General features: G+C 43.7%; 2 protein-coding genes across 2 annotated transcripts; both read left to right on the forward strand.

Moving 5' to 3' along the window:
• The first annotated feature begins 1,582 nt into the window (after positions 1-1,582).
• Positions 1,583-3,884, forward strand: LOC124123856 (flavin-containing monooxygenase 5-like). Its single transcript, XM_046487042.2, has 2 exons — positions 1,583-2,215; positions 2,867-3,884. The coding sequence occupies exons 1-2, from the start codon at positions 1,589-1,591 to the stop codon at positions 3,872-3,874; spliced, it is 1,635 nt and encodes a 544-aa protein (XP_046342998.1). The 5' UTR covers positions 1,583-1,588; the 3' UTR covers positions 3,875-3,884.
• Positions 3,885-8,661: 4,777 nt separating this feature from the next.
• On the forward strand, positions 8,662-15,041 carry LOC124123855 (flavin-containing monooxygenase 5-like). The gene is made up of 3 exons (XM_046487041.2): positions 8,662-8,679; positions 11,337-11,997; positions 13,699-15,041. The coding sequence occupies exons 2-3, from the start codon at positions 11,371-11,373 to the stop codon at positions 14,704-14,706; spliced, it is 1,635 nt and encodes a 544-aa protein (XP_046342997.2). The 5' UTR covers positions 8,662-8,679; positions 11,337-11,370; the 3' UTR covers positions 14,707-15,041.
• Positions 15,042-15,288: the final 247 nt, after the last annotated feature.

Here is a 15,288-nt window from a genome sequence, read left to right on the forward strand (position 1 = left end):
ATAGTGATACGGGAGCATTAGTACATAGTGATACGGAAGCATTAGTACATAGTGATACGGGAGCATTAGTACATAGTGATACGGAAGCATTAGTACATAGTGATACAGAAGCATTAGTACATAGTGATACGGGAGCATTAGTACATAGTGATACGGAAGCATTAGTACAAAGTCATACATGATCGTAAGTACATAGTTGTACATGATCATCAGAACAGCGAAACCTGAGTTTCAGAACATAATGGCATGAGTCTTACTACACAGCGATACATGAACATTATCAGTATATAGTGCTACATACGCTTTTTTTTAAAAAGTGAGAGACCTGCATCACTTAGGGCTTTCCTCCCTTATTAAGCTGACAAGCCGCGATATAACTGGAATACTGTTAAAAGCGGCGTAAAACCCAACTCACTCACTCACTCACTCACTCACTCTTGGCCTTCTTACCTTGTTTTGACAACGCAGCATTTCACATAGTTTTCTCTGACAGCTGGCTGGGACAGAATGGGTATATTCCAATTCTGTTTCCTCGTTTTCAGTTTGTGTATTCTCCCTCTGACTTAACACTCTCCGAAAGACATTCAACAGGTCCCTTTTCTCTTTGGCCCATTTATTGGCATATGCTTCGATAGCATTCATTATGATTTTAAATTTGTGATCCCAATTGGTAGGAGGCTGCTCAATATTTTGGTCCATATTTAAACAGCTAACGAAGGCAGTTATTGTCAACAACTGAGAAGTCACCAGTGATTATATGACCTACAGATTGGTCTTGGTAGCCATAATAAGCAGAATTTACATCATGAGCCGCGAAGACCCCGTTCTGCAAAACATTCTTACAATTTCACTGAACAAGCTGATGAAATGTTTTCCTATTGGAAAATGAAATTGTTGATGCTTCCCCAAATATGAAATATTGTGGCACATTTTGGTAAACTGATTTTTGTATGAGAATATTAATTTAAGACATCAATTACCTTGTTTGCAAATTTCAAATTCAAAAACATGAAGTCTTTGTCAGATTTGATGGAGCTTCTGGTTGGTCAAAAGTTTAAAGGCAATATCAAGAACTACACTGCCTAGTCGATACTGTTCGTAATGTTTGCAGATCCACCCATCAGGAAAGGTTGCTGGAATCGTTTAACTTCTTTTAATTTAAAGTCTTGTTCCTACATTCTCAGTAGTAAAAAGAAAACATCATAGAAACCATTGTCATGTCTAACATTCTTATTCTTCTTTTACCCAGTCACACATATCTAAAACAGTGAAATTATGATGTCGAGTATCAGGTTATGTTGACTATAATTAATAATAAAGATGAGCTAAAATTCAAGTACGCATTTTAAAATGTGACGTCTTAACAGATATTTTCGAGTTTTTCTCAAAATAGTTTACAAAGTCAAAATCGACAGAGAACTGAAAACCACGTCAATAAAGAATCTAAATGTCATCAGTAAAATGAAGATAGAAGAATTAAATCAGCTTCATGAAACTATGAGAAAGGTTTAAAACAGTGCATGAAGAAAGCCCATGTTGTATATTTCCTTTCAGTGTACACACTGTTCAGCTGTAACCTGCAGCCGCAATGCCGAAAACAGTTGGAGTGATAGGTGGGGGAGTAGCGGGTCTGGCGGCCATTAAATCTTCCCTTGATGAAGGTCTGCTGCCGATCTGTTTTGAGAAGTCGGACGACATTGGAGGACTGTGGAGTTACTCCCCTACTCCCCAAGATGGCTGCCCCAGTGTCTACAGTTCGTGTGTTATCAACACCAGTAAGGAGATGACATGCTACAGTGATTTTCCCATACCCGAAGAGTTTCCCAACTTTATGCACAGATCATATTTTCAAAAATATCTTGAGCTTTATGCCAGCCATTTCAAACTCCGACAGTATATTCGCTTCAACAGCTTAGTTGAGAAGGTTGAAAAGGGAGATAACTTTAAAGAAACCGGAAGTTGGGTGATCATCAGTCGTGATTTGCAGACCGGAAAGATCGGAAGAGAGGCTGTGGATTTCGTGATGGTATGTCACGGGCACCTGACAGAACCCAATATTCCACATCTCGACGGATTGAAACAATTCAGCGGTCGGATTCTGCATACTCACGACTACAAAGACTTCCACGGATTTGAAAATAAGCGAGTTCTGGTTGTTGGCATTGGTAACTCCGGAAGTGACGTGGCTTGTGAATTGAGTAGGCACGTAGAACATGTAAGTACACATATGTTGTGCTGTAATCTTCCATCTTGTTTCTACACTTGGTTGAAAATAGATCAAGGTTAAGAATGGGAGTTTGGTTTGACGTTTCTTTGAACAGTATTACCGTTATATAACGGAAGATCAGCTACATTGGACAGGAAAGCCCAAAGTGGTGATGATATTGGACGTTTATCATTTTGGTACAAACCAGTATGGAGCTGACAAGCCAAGAATGATTGTCAGGGCAAATTTGTGCCCCCTCAAATATAGGCGCTTGTATGCATTAATGGGATATAGCATACAGCTCTGACATGCAAGAACTAAGTATAAACAGCCAAGTGTTTAGATCCTGTGTTTACTGATTCTTGATAAAACTCATCAAGTTCATTTGGTTTGGTTGTCCTCGTTGGCTTCCCGGATAGTTAAAAAGATCACCAGTACCCCATAATGTTAGATTTATTAAGTATGTAGACATGTCTGATGGAACAAGATTACCTATTTTTCCTCATGACATGCATTAAATAGAGTAGACATGTTGGAGATCTTTACTATTTACTGTTTAGACTTACTTCTGAAAGTCGTCACTACTCTTATATATTTCGTCGTGTACAATCGTAATGAAAATGCTTGCAGGTAAATATTTTCCCATTCTTCCATTTCAAGGTGTATATCAGTACTCGTCGTGGATGCTACACAATACAGAGGGCGGGGGAGTTTGGCCAACCGTTCGATCAGATGATGGCACAGCGCTGGATTGAAGTCATCCCCGTAAGTCTGATGCGTCCTATACACTACCACAAAATCAACTACCGCTACCGACACTGGGATTATGGACTTTCACCCAACTTTCGCTTTGATGCAGCCGTTTCAACCATCAGTGATGATCTGCCAAACAGAATTCTCATTGGAGCTATCAATATAAAATCCGACATCAAAACCTTCACCAAAACTGGAGCCATATTTGAGGATGGGTCAGAGGTGAAGGACGTTGACGTGGTCATTCTGGCTACAGGATACAACTACAGCTTCCCATTTCTCGACAGTTCCATTGTGAAGATGGAGGGGCGCTTTTCATACTTGTACAAACTTATTTTTCCACCAAATATTCACCAAAACACTTTTGCAGTTGTGGGCTTAGTCCAACCCTTTGGGGCTCTTCCCCCAGTTCTTGAAACCCAAGCACGACTCGCTGCGAGAGTATTCGCAGGTCGAGTAGAGTTACCTCCCCCTTCAGTAATGCTTTCCGAGCTGGAAAAACGGAAGGCATTCCTGAAAACAAGGTACGTGGACTCTGCAAGGTACATGCTTCAAGTGTATTTCATTCAGTACCAAGACGAAATAGGTTCTCTCATCGGTTGCAAACCTAATCTTGGACGGCTGTTCTTCACTGACCCGAAGCTGTGGTACAAGATGGTGTTCGGACCCGCGGTTCCCCCCCAGTGGAGACTGGAAGGTCCGGGGAAGTGGTCCGGAGCTCGGAACGCCATCTTTTCTGTGCGAGAGAAGACGCTGTATCCCATGCAAACCAGAAAGTCAGGGCAGAATGAAAGGGATGGACTGTATGACGGATGGACAAGTCTGCTGAAGAAGCTGTGCCTGTGTGCACTTGTCGTCATGCTGCTGAACTGGCTGTTTCGTAATGGGCTGGTGACTCTACTGGAAAGACTATAGCTTGATATGTGATGCCCACCAACCTCCTTAAAGCCATCTGAGAATGCGCTTTGCAGATGTGGCTGAATGATCATCACAATATTTCAGTACTTTGTTTGTTTGTTGTAACCATGAATGTTTGTCCATGTAGATATCCCTGACCAGAGTGTATCATGTATCATGTAATTTCTAGCGTGTAACCACCTCGTCTAAGTCATTGATTAAAATAAAATGCTTGGGGAAAAGTCAAGACATTATTTGTCTTTGTCAGAAATGAGATTAAATGGCAACATACTGTGTGAATTGTACACAGCTGACGCCTTCTTTTTCCTTTGTGATGTTTCAACACATCGTTTAAATCCCATTCCAAACGTTTGGCTCTCAACATGATCCAAGGCGGAGGATGTCAACATGATCCCGAGACGAAGGCTGTCAACATGATCTCAGGACGAAGGCTGTCAACATGATCTCGGGACGGAGTCTCTCAACATGATCCCGAGACGAAGGCTGTCAACATGATCCCGAGACGAAGGCTGTCAACATGATCTCAGGTCGAAGGCTGTCAACATGATCTCGGGACGGAGTCTGTCAACATGATCTCGGGACAGAGTCTGTCAACATGATCCCGAGACGAAGGCTGTCAACATGACCCCGAGACGAAGGCTGTCAACATTATCCCGAGACGGAGGTTGTCAACATGATCCCGGGACGGAGTCTGTCAACATGATCTCGGGACGGAGTCTGTCAACATGATCCCGAGACTAAGGCTGTCAACATGATCTCGGGACGAAGGCTGTCAACATGATCTCGGGACGGAGTCTGTCAACATGATCCCGGGACGAAGGCTGTCAACATGACCCCGAGACGAAGGCTGTCAACATTATCCCGAAACGGAGGCTGTCAACATGATCCCGAGATGAAGGCTGTTAACATGATCCTGGGACAGAGGCTGTCAACATGATCCCGTGACGAAGGCTGTCAACATGACAAGAGGTCCTTTTTAATCCCATTTTAGGCTATTTTCAAATTGCAATGCCATAGTAACCACATAAAAAGAATAACTTTCAGTAAATTAATCAAAGGAATAGTAGGATAATTGAACTTTGAACAATAAGTCCAACCCTTTTCAAGCAAAAATTAATTTAAGGACTTTTCAAGGCAAATATATCCAGACCATTTGAAGGGTCGTCCAACAATGTACTATTAATAAATCCTCAAATTATGTATTGGTTTGAGAAGGAATGGTATTTTAGACAAAGTCGTCAATTAAAAACGAAGTGATGCCTCACACAAGACAACGGAAAAGCAAAATGCTCTCCGCAAAATGAACTACAATAAATGTCTGGTGATTGAAAACCTCTCAATGGAATAACAGAATTACTGACAAATTAACACGCAGGAAGAAGTGGAAACCAACACATGACACATAAGCAGAAAGCAATAAAAAAACCCATTAAAAACATGCTGCATTGGTAAAGAAATGAAACAAACGGATTTATGGTTTGCCCAAGGGACGCAACTCTGCACAGCGAATCGCGGCGCCCCTACGCATCCGGGTCACCCGTGCTCCCGAAATATATTACACTTATAAAGCGACCTGCATGTGTGTGTGTGTGTGTGTGTGTGTGTGTGTGTGTGTGTGCGTGTGCGTGTGCGCGCGCGCATCTTTTGGGCCTTCCACAGTATAACTTTATAAAACATGATAATTGTAGTTATTTATATTTGGCGAACTCCAAACCCCGTTTTCATGACGTCCAACCTTATACAGGCGGTGTTTTCAGTTTCGAAAAAAAGGCTGTGTGTCTGTGTGTGTCTGTGTGCGTGCGTGCGTGCGTGCGTGTGGCTGTTTGTACCAGTCCAGACTGATGCCGATTTATAGTGCTAGCCCACTGAGATACCATGCCGCAGTTTAACATGCATACCCTACTCAGACACAGTATACTGACTCCGAGCGGACCAGTCCTTGTTTTAGCCCCCCAATGCCGGGCGCCAGACAGGGTAACAACAAGTACCATCTTTTAAAGTCTTTAGGTATGACCGAAACCCGGACCTTCCGCTCTCCGGGCGGACGCTCTAGTACTAGATCACGGAGGCGGTCTGAAAGAAAAAGTTAGCTGTCAGTAAGTACGTGGTGACAAATATTATTTACGTTTTCGTAAGCTAACTTTAAGTGGAGTATTTCAAAATGAATTCATTTTGGATAATACTAATTGACGAAGCGTTGTCAAGCCATATTATTTGGTCACAATAAAGAGACGTAGGGCAAGCATGTAACCCGTGCCAGGCTAGAAACCTTTTATATCCCTGGATACTATGCATACGACACAGGGTGGAATGCAGAAGGATTAGCCTGAACTCTAAAGGGGGCATTGAAAGGGGGCATATATCGGTATAAATTAATAATGTTCTATAAGTTAAAAGTATTCAGTCAAAGCGGAAGACAAGGCTAATATATTTGTTGGAGTAAAACGTTTTAACAGACCAATATACAACGACAGAGGAAAACGTCAAAAAATCCAATTCGACGTCAATAAAATTAAGATCATCGTATGAATAACAAATAATTGGTACTGGCCATATTTACATGTTTATAGTATCTGGTTACGAATACATTATAGTTAATTATTGTTATGTCTGAAAATGAAACAACGTATCCTTGCACTTAATATAACACGAGGCGACTATGCTTGTCGTAAGAGGCGACTAACGGGATCGGGTGGTCAGGCTCGCTGACTTGGTTGATGCATGTCATCGTATCCCAAATGCGTGGATCGATGCTCATGATGTTAATCACGGGATTGTCTGGTCCAGACTTGATTATTTACAGACCGCCGTCACATAGCTCGAATACTGCGGAGTTAAACAACAAACAAACAATAATATAACAAGATGCTTCTTGACTGAAATACACGTAGGTTATATAACACGTGCGTAAGCAACAAAATCAAATGTTATTAATATTTAATTAATTAAACTTGCGATAGAGGAGGCAATTTATTTTTAAAAAACTTAAATTTTTTTTGAATGAAACGGGGAATTTAGAAGAAACTTGCTGAACATAATTATTATAATTGAATCATAACTTGTATTAAAGCAAATGTAAATAAGTATGTCAATTGCACACCTTGGGAAATTCCACAACCAGATCACCAACTAGAAATAATGTCAGTTCTAATTCTAGTGTCCATTCAGTACTTTAAAGATAAGTTAGGGTAAATTCTTGATGCATAATCTTGCATTTGTCAATATATAGTAAGTGTTTACATGCATTATCGCCTATCTGCTCAGGACAAAACACAACAGGACAATGTCAGCTTAACCATGTGTGCCGAATGGCGGCGTGGCGGTGACCCATAACATCAATAGATGATGTAATGTGTTCAGGAGTATCTTAGATAATAATATATCTTCTGCGAAGTCTGCCTTGTGTAGCAAGGTAGATAAGTATATACCTACATTGATGGCTATTGTTTTTACATCTACACTGAACCGCAAAAGAAACGTCACCCCAAGTAACATTGCATGAAAAGTTGTCATTCAAATATCTGGGTAATTTTTTACAAAGTTTCTAAAATCTAACATTACTTCGTCCGGAAAAATGAAATTTGATTATAAAAAACAAAGCAGATGACAATAAAACCGATCGCCCAAACGCATCACGGTAACGGCCATGGTAACCCGATGCACGTGAGCTCGGTCTAAATTGAAACGCACGTGCGGTATCCCATTTCTTGCCCTATAAAAATCCACCCAAATCGGATAACGTTATTGAATTGCTACCACATGCCAAGATTGACAAGAAATCAGCGACACCAAGGACGATTGCAAGCTGGATAAACCGCCCGGCAAGTAGACAATGTATTTCAAGTCCACGAAAGGACCATATACAGGCTCCAGCAACGGTACCAGACAACCACCACTACAGATGACCGACCACGTAGCGGAAGACCAAGGGTCACCATCCGACGTCAAGGTCGTCAGATTGTGCGACAGCATCTTCAAGATCGTTTTGTTACTGATGCGGAAACTGCTCGACAGACCATGGGGCAGCGACACATTAGCGCGGACATCATGCGTCGACGACTGACGAGCGGACACCACTGTCACAGGCCGCACCGAGGACCCATTCTGACACCACGTCATTTCCGGGACCGTCTTTAGTGGGCAACACAGGACCAGCATTGGCGCCACCAGGAGAGTAAAAGAGTATTCTCAGACGAGAGCCGTTACTGTATCTCGAGTTTCAGCATGATAACGCCCGTGCCCACACTCCGAGGGCAACACATGACTTCCTCCAGCGGAATGGCATCAGAACCATGCAGTGGCCTGCCCTCAGTCACGATTTAAAACCCATTGAGCACCTGTGGGACGAGATTCAAAGACGGCTGAATGACGTCCGACCAAGGCCGACAACTGCAGCTGAACTGCGTTAGGCGTTCCTCAGAGTGCGGGCTCAAGTGCCTATGGCCTTCATCAACCGCCTCATCCATTCAATGTATCGACGTTGCACGGCAGTCAACAATGCACATGGTGGACACACGAGATACTGACTTGTGATGCCATTTTCTCAGAGACTAGTGTTGTGTTTCACTTTAAGAACATTTGACACTTTAATTTCAACCTTGATGATCAGTTTTGCCAAGTTTCATCTTTTTAACATGTCTCAAAGTATGTTTACAGTGTTTGGACAAATAAGGTTTCTCATATATCTATCCATTGTGACGTTTCTTTTGCGGTTCAGTATATATATGGGAGATCCCAGATGGCTCAGATAAAGACTGACTTGAACAGCCACCCTATCACTGACTGCGAGAAGGACAAGCCAGGTAGGTGCTCACGTGGTGCTAGTTCCATATTTTCGTTATGTATGCTGTGAATATTTTAATAGTAAACGGTAACTTAAAGACAAACTGACTATACCTCTTAGCTCTAGGACCACCAGGCTCGATTCTCTGGCCCGCATCACGAAATACTTTCTTTCTTTTAGCCGAGATTATTATGATCATGAAAGGGTTTCGTCGCTTTTAATTAAACATCAAACTATTATAGCGTGATGTTACTGAAATCCTTTTTCAAACAACGTTATGGCACTTGTTTACATTGTCCTTTCTTGTATTTTTTCACTGGGGTCTCTATCTATTCATAAGCACCTATTATTTGATTTATTTAAACATATTTTATAGCAAAATATCACATGGATACGGAACAAGTGACACACATGCACACACTATTTTTTATTTTTAATAATGATTGTGTAGGTGTGTGGAAGTGTAGAGTGTGTGCATGTGCATATATCGGTTTATTTATAAACATATATTGTGCAGCGTTACAGTTAAGGTAGGTAGTGAAGCGACGACAATACAAAGTGTATTGAGTAATAAGTAAGTATTAACCGCTATTGCGAGACTGCTGTCAGTTCGATATCCTTGTGTATGTCATTTACTTTACCATGTTATAGGACGAGGTGGTTTTAATAAATACTTAAATATAAATGCCCGTGAAGATCCAGGGTAGAATAGGTCTTCAGAAACCCATGCTTGCCATAAATGGCGACTATGCTTGTCGTAAGAGGCGACTAACGGGATCGGGTGGTCAGGCTCGCTGACTTGGTTGATGCATGTCATCGATCCCAATTGTGTGGATCGATGGTCATGGTGTCAATCACTTGATTGTCTGTTCCAGACTCGATTATTTACAAACCGCCGTCATAAAGCTGGAATATTGCTGAGTGCGGCGTTAAACAACAAACAACCCAAACCAAACCAATAAATACTTAAAAGGTACGAACGTAATATAATGTTAATGATAACATTGTTATCATGGGAAAACATTACCGTTTTCAACAGTGTCCATGTTACTATTGAATAATTGCTTCGTTGGGCTGAATAGTGCGAGTACAATATAACACTCAACAGGTTTTCCAAATACAAGCTGTGTGGATGGGAAGAGTATTCGATGGAAAAGTATACATGCCAACGACAATGTCAGTCTGCTAAAACTGCAAAAACACTGGACCATGGGTGAATCTCAATCAATGTTTTGAGGGTGTTAAGATACTGAGTAGTCACTCTGAATTGAACAAGGTCAGGATTCCATAAAACATCACGTGGAGGAAGCTATTATTAACACGTGCGGATTAGACATGTTGACAAGCATCGATCTGGATACATAACGTACTTCAAAAGAATCTTTTGTCCTATTCATATATTCAAAACATTAAGCTCAAATTAACTAAGTAAATGTCAGGTTCGACTTGATATGACAATTATGACGTGTTCATGGTCGTTTTAGCCCTTTTCCGATAGACGTTTTTAGGAGAACATGATGGCTGCCATTCGGTAAAAAAATACAAAGTTGAAATAAAGGACAAACAAAAAGTACGCAATTATAGTCGAATCTTGACTAGAATAAAGAATGAATACAACAAATAAAGGTTATTGTTTACATACAAATATTGCATTCAAAATCCAAAACGATAAAAGTACGACACCAATGAACTATTCGAACAACTATTAAGCACTTCGACGTGCATTTATCATATACACGGCGGAAAAAGCCAATTAAACAGGATAAGTTTGCATAGGTGTGGTGATTATTGCTTTATGAGTTGATCGTAGGTGGGTGGTATGAAATAGCCTTCATCTCTGTTCATTGATGGCTTGTGGCGGCGAATGTTTGCTCTTTGATTCTGGTGTTGATGGGGCGGGATGTTTCACCTGCGAAGGACAAAACTTCAACCATCAAATCAGACATTAAATCAGCCATCGGACCATATTAGCAACTGCCCCAATCACAACATCAACTAGGAAAACGTCCAAATCCTCTCCGACAACCGCCATGACTTTACTAAAAGAAAATTAACAGAAGCAGTCAACATTCGCCGCCACAAGCCATCAATCAACAGAGATCAAGGTTATTTCATCCCACAACTTTACCTGTCAAAACGCTTTACACATAAGAGGTCAAGGTTGGAGTACTATATAAACCCCGCCACCTGTCTGTACATTTTTAAGTCAAGACAAATACCCATAACAACACCCCCGGAGTATCTCTACTTAGTTGTTTGTTTGTTTGTTTGTTGTTTAACGCCGCACTCAGCAATATTCCAGATATATGACGGCGGTCTGTAAAATAATCGAGTCTGGACCAGACAATCCACGCAATTGGGATCGATGACATGTATCAACCAAGTCAGCAAGCCTGACCACCCGATCCCGTTAGTCGCCTTTTGCGACAAGCATAGTCGCTTTTTACGGCAAATATGGGTTGCTGAAGACCTATTCTACCCGGAATCTTCACGGGTCTCTCTGCATAGTGTTTCTACGGAACTGAACCTAACGAACACCAGCAGACAGGTAATAGGACTTTCACAATGAAGTGATATTACTTGCTTTATGAAAGGTCATACATCATTTGTCCTGTAAGAATGCAAAAAGTAACTGTTGAATTATTCAACTAGCCCGTTTTCTATATTTGCTTTCAGTCTGTACATTGCTAAGCAGAATCCTGCAGCCGCAATGCCGAAAACAGTTGGAGTGATAGGTGGGGGAGTAGCGGGTCTGGCGGCCATTAAATCTTCCCTTGATGAAGGTCTGCTGCCGATCTGTTTTGAGAAGTCGGACGACATTGGAGGGCTGTGGAATTACTCCCCTACTCCCCAAGATGGCTGCCCCAGTGTCTACAGTTCGTGTGTTATCAACACCAGTAAGGAGATGACATGCTTCAGTGATTTCCCCATACCCAAAGAGTTTCCCAACTTCATGCACAGATCATATTTTCAAAAATATCTTGAGCTTTATGCCAGCCATTTCAAACTCCGAGAGTACATCCGCTTCCATAGGTTAGTTGAGAAGGTTGAAAAGGGAGATAACTTTGAAGAAACCGGAAGTTGGGTGATCATCAATCGTGATTTGCAGACGGGAAAGATCGAAAGAGAGGCTGTGGATTTCGTTATGGTATGTCACGGGCACCTGACAGAACCCAATATTCCACATCTCGAGGGTTTGAAACAGTTCAGCGGTCGGGTTCTGCATACTCACGACTTCAAAGACTTCCACGGATTTGAAAATAAGCGAGTTCTGGTTGTTGGGATTGGTAATTCCGGAAGTGACGTGGCTTGTGTATTGAGTAGGCACGCAGAACATGTAAGTCGTATTGTTTTTTTCTGCAATGATAATCATTGCTCCTATTGTACATATAGATAAGTAGGATATAGAATTCTATAAAGATTTGTTACTTTTACAAATCCATAACAAACTTATGTTAAAAATTAAAGCTTTCGAGATTTACAAGTTCAAATGTTATAAGTTCTTTGTACTTTTGCGAAAGCATGCTTTTCGGGACAAGAAGGGTTATAATGGATGCAGTATACTTTTAACTTGTGTGAAAAAGTAGATATATTTAACTCAATGGGAAATCAGGTATCCATCATTCAACCATCCTACATCCCACATCCCGCATCCCGCATCCCACATGCCGCTTCCTGCATCAAGCATCAAGCATCCCGCATCCAGCATCCAGCATCCAGCATCCAGCATCCCGCATCCAGCATCCCGCATCCAGCATCCCCCATCCAGCATCCCCCATCCAGCACCCCCAATCCCCCATCCCGCATCCCACATTCCCCATCCCGTATCCCACATGCCGCTTCCTGCATCAAGCATCCCGCATCCCCCATCCCGCATCCAGCATCCCGCATCCCACATCCAGCATCCAGCATCCCACATCCAGCATCCCACATCCCGCATCCAGCATCCCGCATCCAGCATCCCCCATCCCGCATCCAGCATCCCCCATCCAGCATCCCCCATCCAGCATCCCCCATCCAGCATCCCCCATCCCCAATCCCCCATCCCACATTCCCCATCCCGCATCCCACATGCCGCTTCCTGCATCAAGCATCCCGCATCCCCCATCCCCCATCCCGCATCCAGCATCCCGCATCCCACATCCCGCATCCAGCACCCCTCATCCCACATGCCGCATCCGCATCCTGCATCCTGCATCCTGCATCCAGCATCCAGCATCCAGCATCCCACATCCAGCATCCCACATCCCGCGTCCAGCACCCCTCACCCTACATGCCGCATCCGCATCCCCCATCCAGCATCCCGCATCCAGCATCCCCCATCCCCCATCCAGCATTCCGCATCCCCCATCCAGCCTCCCGCATCCCCCATCCCCCATCCAGCATCCCGCATCCCCCATCTCGCATCCAGCATCCCCCATCTCGCATCCAGCATCCCCCATCCAGCATCCCGCATCCAGCATCCCCCATCCAGCATCCAGCATCCCCCATCCCGCATCAAGCATCCCGCATCCAGCATCCCCCATCCAGCATCCCGCATCCAGCATCCCCCATCCCCCATCCAGCATCCCGCATCCCCCATCCAGCATCCCGCATCCCCCATCTCGCATCCAGCATCCCCCATCCAGCATCCCGCATCCAGCATCCCCCATCCAGCATCCAGCATCCCGCATCAATCATCCCGCATCCAGCATCCCGCATCCAGCATTCCGCATCCAGCATCCCCCATCCAGCATCCCCCATCCAGCATCCCCAATCCCCCATCCCGCATCAAGCATTCCGCATCCAGCATCCCGCATCCAGCATTCCGCATCCCGCATCCCTCATCCAGCATCCCGCATCCAGCATTCCGCATCCAGCATCCAGCATCCCGAATCCAGCATCCCGCATCCAGCATTCCGCATCCCGCATCCTGCATCCTGCATCCTGCACCCTGCACCCCATCGTATACTCAATAATAACGTGCTACGCGTTTCAAATAATTCATGTGTGCCGCAATGTTTATGGCCTTCATTATCCCCTTCTCATCCCTCCACAGGTGTACATCAGTACCCGTCGTGGATGCTACACAATACAGAGGGCGGGGGAGTTTGGCCAACCGTTCGACCAGGTCGCCATCCAGCGCTGGGTCCAGGGCATCCCCGTCAGTCTGATGCGCCCCATACACTACCACAAAATCAACTACCGCTACCGACACAGGGATTATGGACTTTCTCCCAACTTTCGCTTTGACGCAGGCGTTTCAACCATCAGTGATGATCTGCCAAACAGAATTCTCATTGGAGCTATTAGCATAAAATCCGACATCAAAACATTCACCAAAACTGGAGCCATATTTGAGGATGGGTCAGAGGTGAAGGACATTGACGTGGTCATTCTGGCTACAGGATACAACTACAGCTTCCCATTTCTCGACAGTTCCATTGTGAAGATGGAGGGACATTTTTCATACTTGTACAAACTTATCTTCCCACCAAATATTCACCAAAACTCTTTTGCAGTTGTGGGCTTAGTCCAACCCTTTGGATCTCTTCCCCCAATTCTTGAAATTCAAGCACGACTCGCTTCGAGAGTATTCGCAGGTCGAGTAGAGTTACCTCCCCCTTCAGTAATGCTTTCCGAGCTGGAAAAACGGAAGGCATTCCTGAAAACAAGGTACGTGGACTCTGCAAGGTACACGCTTCAAGTGTATTTCATTCAGTACCAAGACGAAATAGGTTCTCACATCGGTTGCAAACCTAATCTTGGACGGATGTTCTTCACTGACCCGAAGCTGTGGTACAAGATGGTGTTCGGGCCCGCGGTTCCCCCCCAGTGGAGACTGGAAGGTCCGGGGAAGTGGTCCGGAGCTCGGAACGCCATCTTTTCTGTGCGAGAGAAGACGCTGTATCCCATGCAAACCAGAAAGTCAGGGCAGAATGAAAGGGATGGACTGTATGATGGATGGACAAGTCTGCTGAAGAAGCTGTGCCTGTGTGCACTTGTCGTCATGCTGCTGAACTGGCTGTTTCGTAATGGGCTGGTGACTCTACTGGAAAGGTTATAAAAGGTTCGTTGTATCCGTTTGTTCGCTATATCCGGGTTCGTTATATCCGTGTTCTACTGAAGATTGCTCTGCTGTGCTCGCCAGCCTTGTTCAACTCATCTGAGTAACCAGAATCTGTGTGCATAATTTATAGGCTATTTTCGAAGCAGAATCATGACGTTAAGCAACCATGTTAATATTGGTTATAGATAGTACTGAATTTACAAGTTTGTTTGTTTGTTTGTTGTTTAACGCCGCACTCAGCAATATTCCAGCTATATGTCGGCGGTCTGTAAAATAATCGAGTCTGGACCAGTAGAAGTAGTAGTAGCAGCTGCAGTAGCAGCAGGAGCAGTAGTATTAGCGGTAGAAGTAGTAGTAGTAGTGGTAGTAGCAGTAGTAGCAGCAGTAGTAGTGCTAACAGTAGAAGTAGTAGTAGCAGCAGCAGTAGCAGCAGCAGTAGCAGCAGCAGTAGTAGTAGTAGTAGAGGTGGTGGTAGCAGCAGCAGTAGTTTGTTTGTGTGTTTGTTTTGTAAAGCCGCACTCAGTAATACTCCAGCTATATGACACCAGTCTGAGTCTGGACCAGAAAACCAAGTGCTTA

This window comes from Haliotis rufescens, unplaced genomic scaffold (genome assembly GCF_023055435.1).
Source record: "Haliotis rufescens isolate VD_foot unplaced genomic scaffold, xgHalRufe1.0.p SCAF_3, whole genome shotgun sequence".
NCBI classification, from domain to species: domain Eukaryota; kingdom Metazoa; phylum Mollusca; class Gastropoda; order Lepetellida; family Haliotidae; genus Haliotis; species Haliotis rufescens.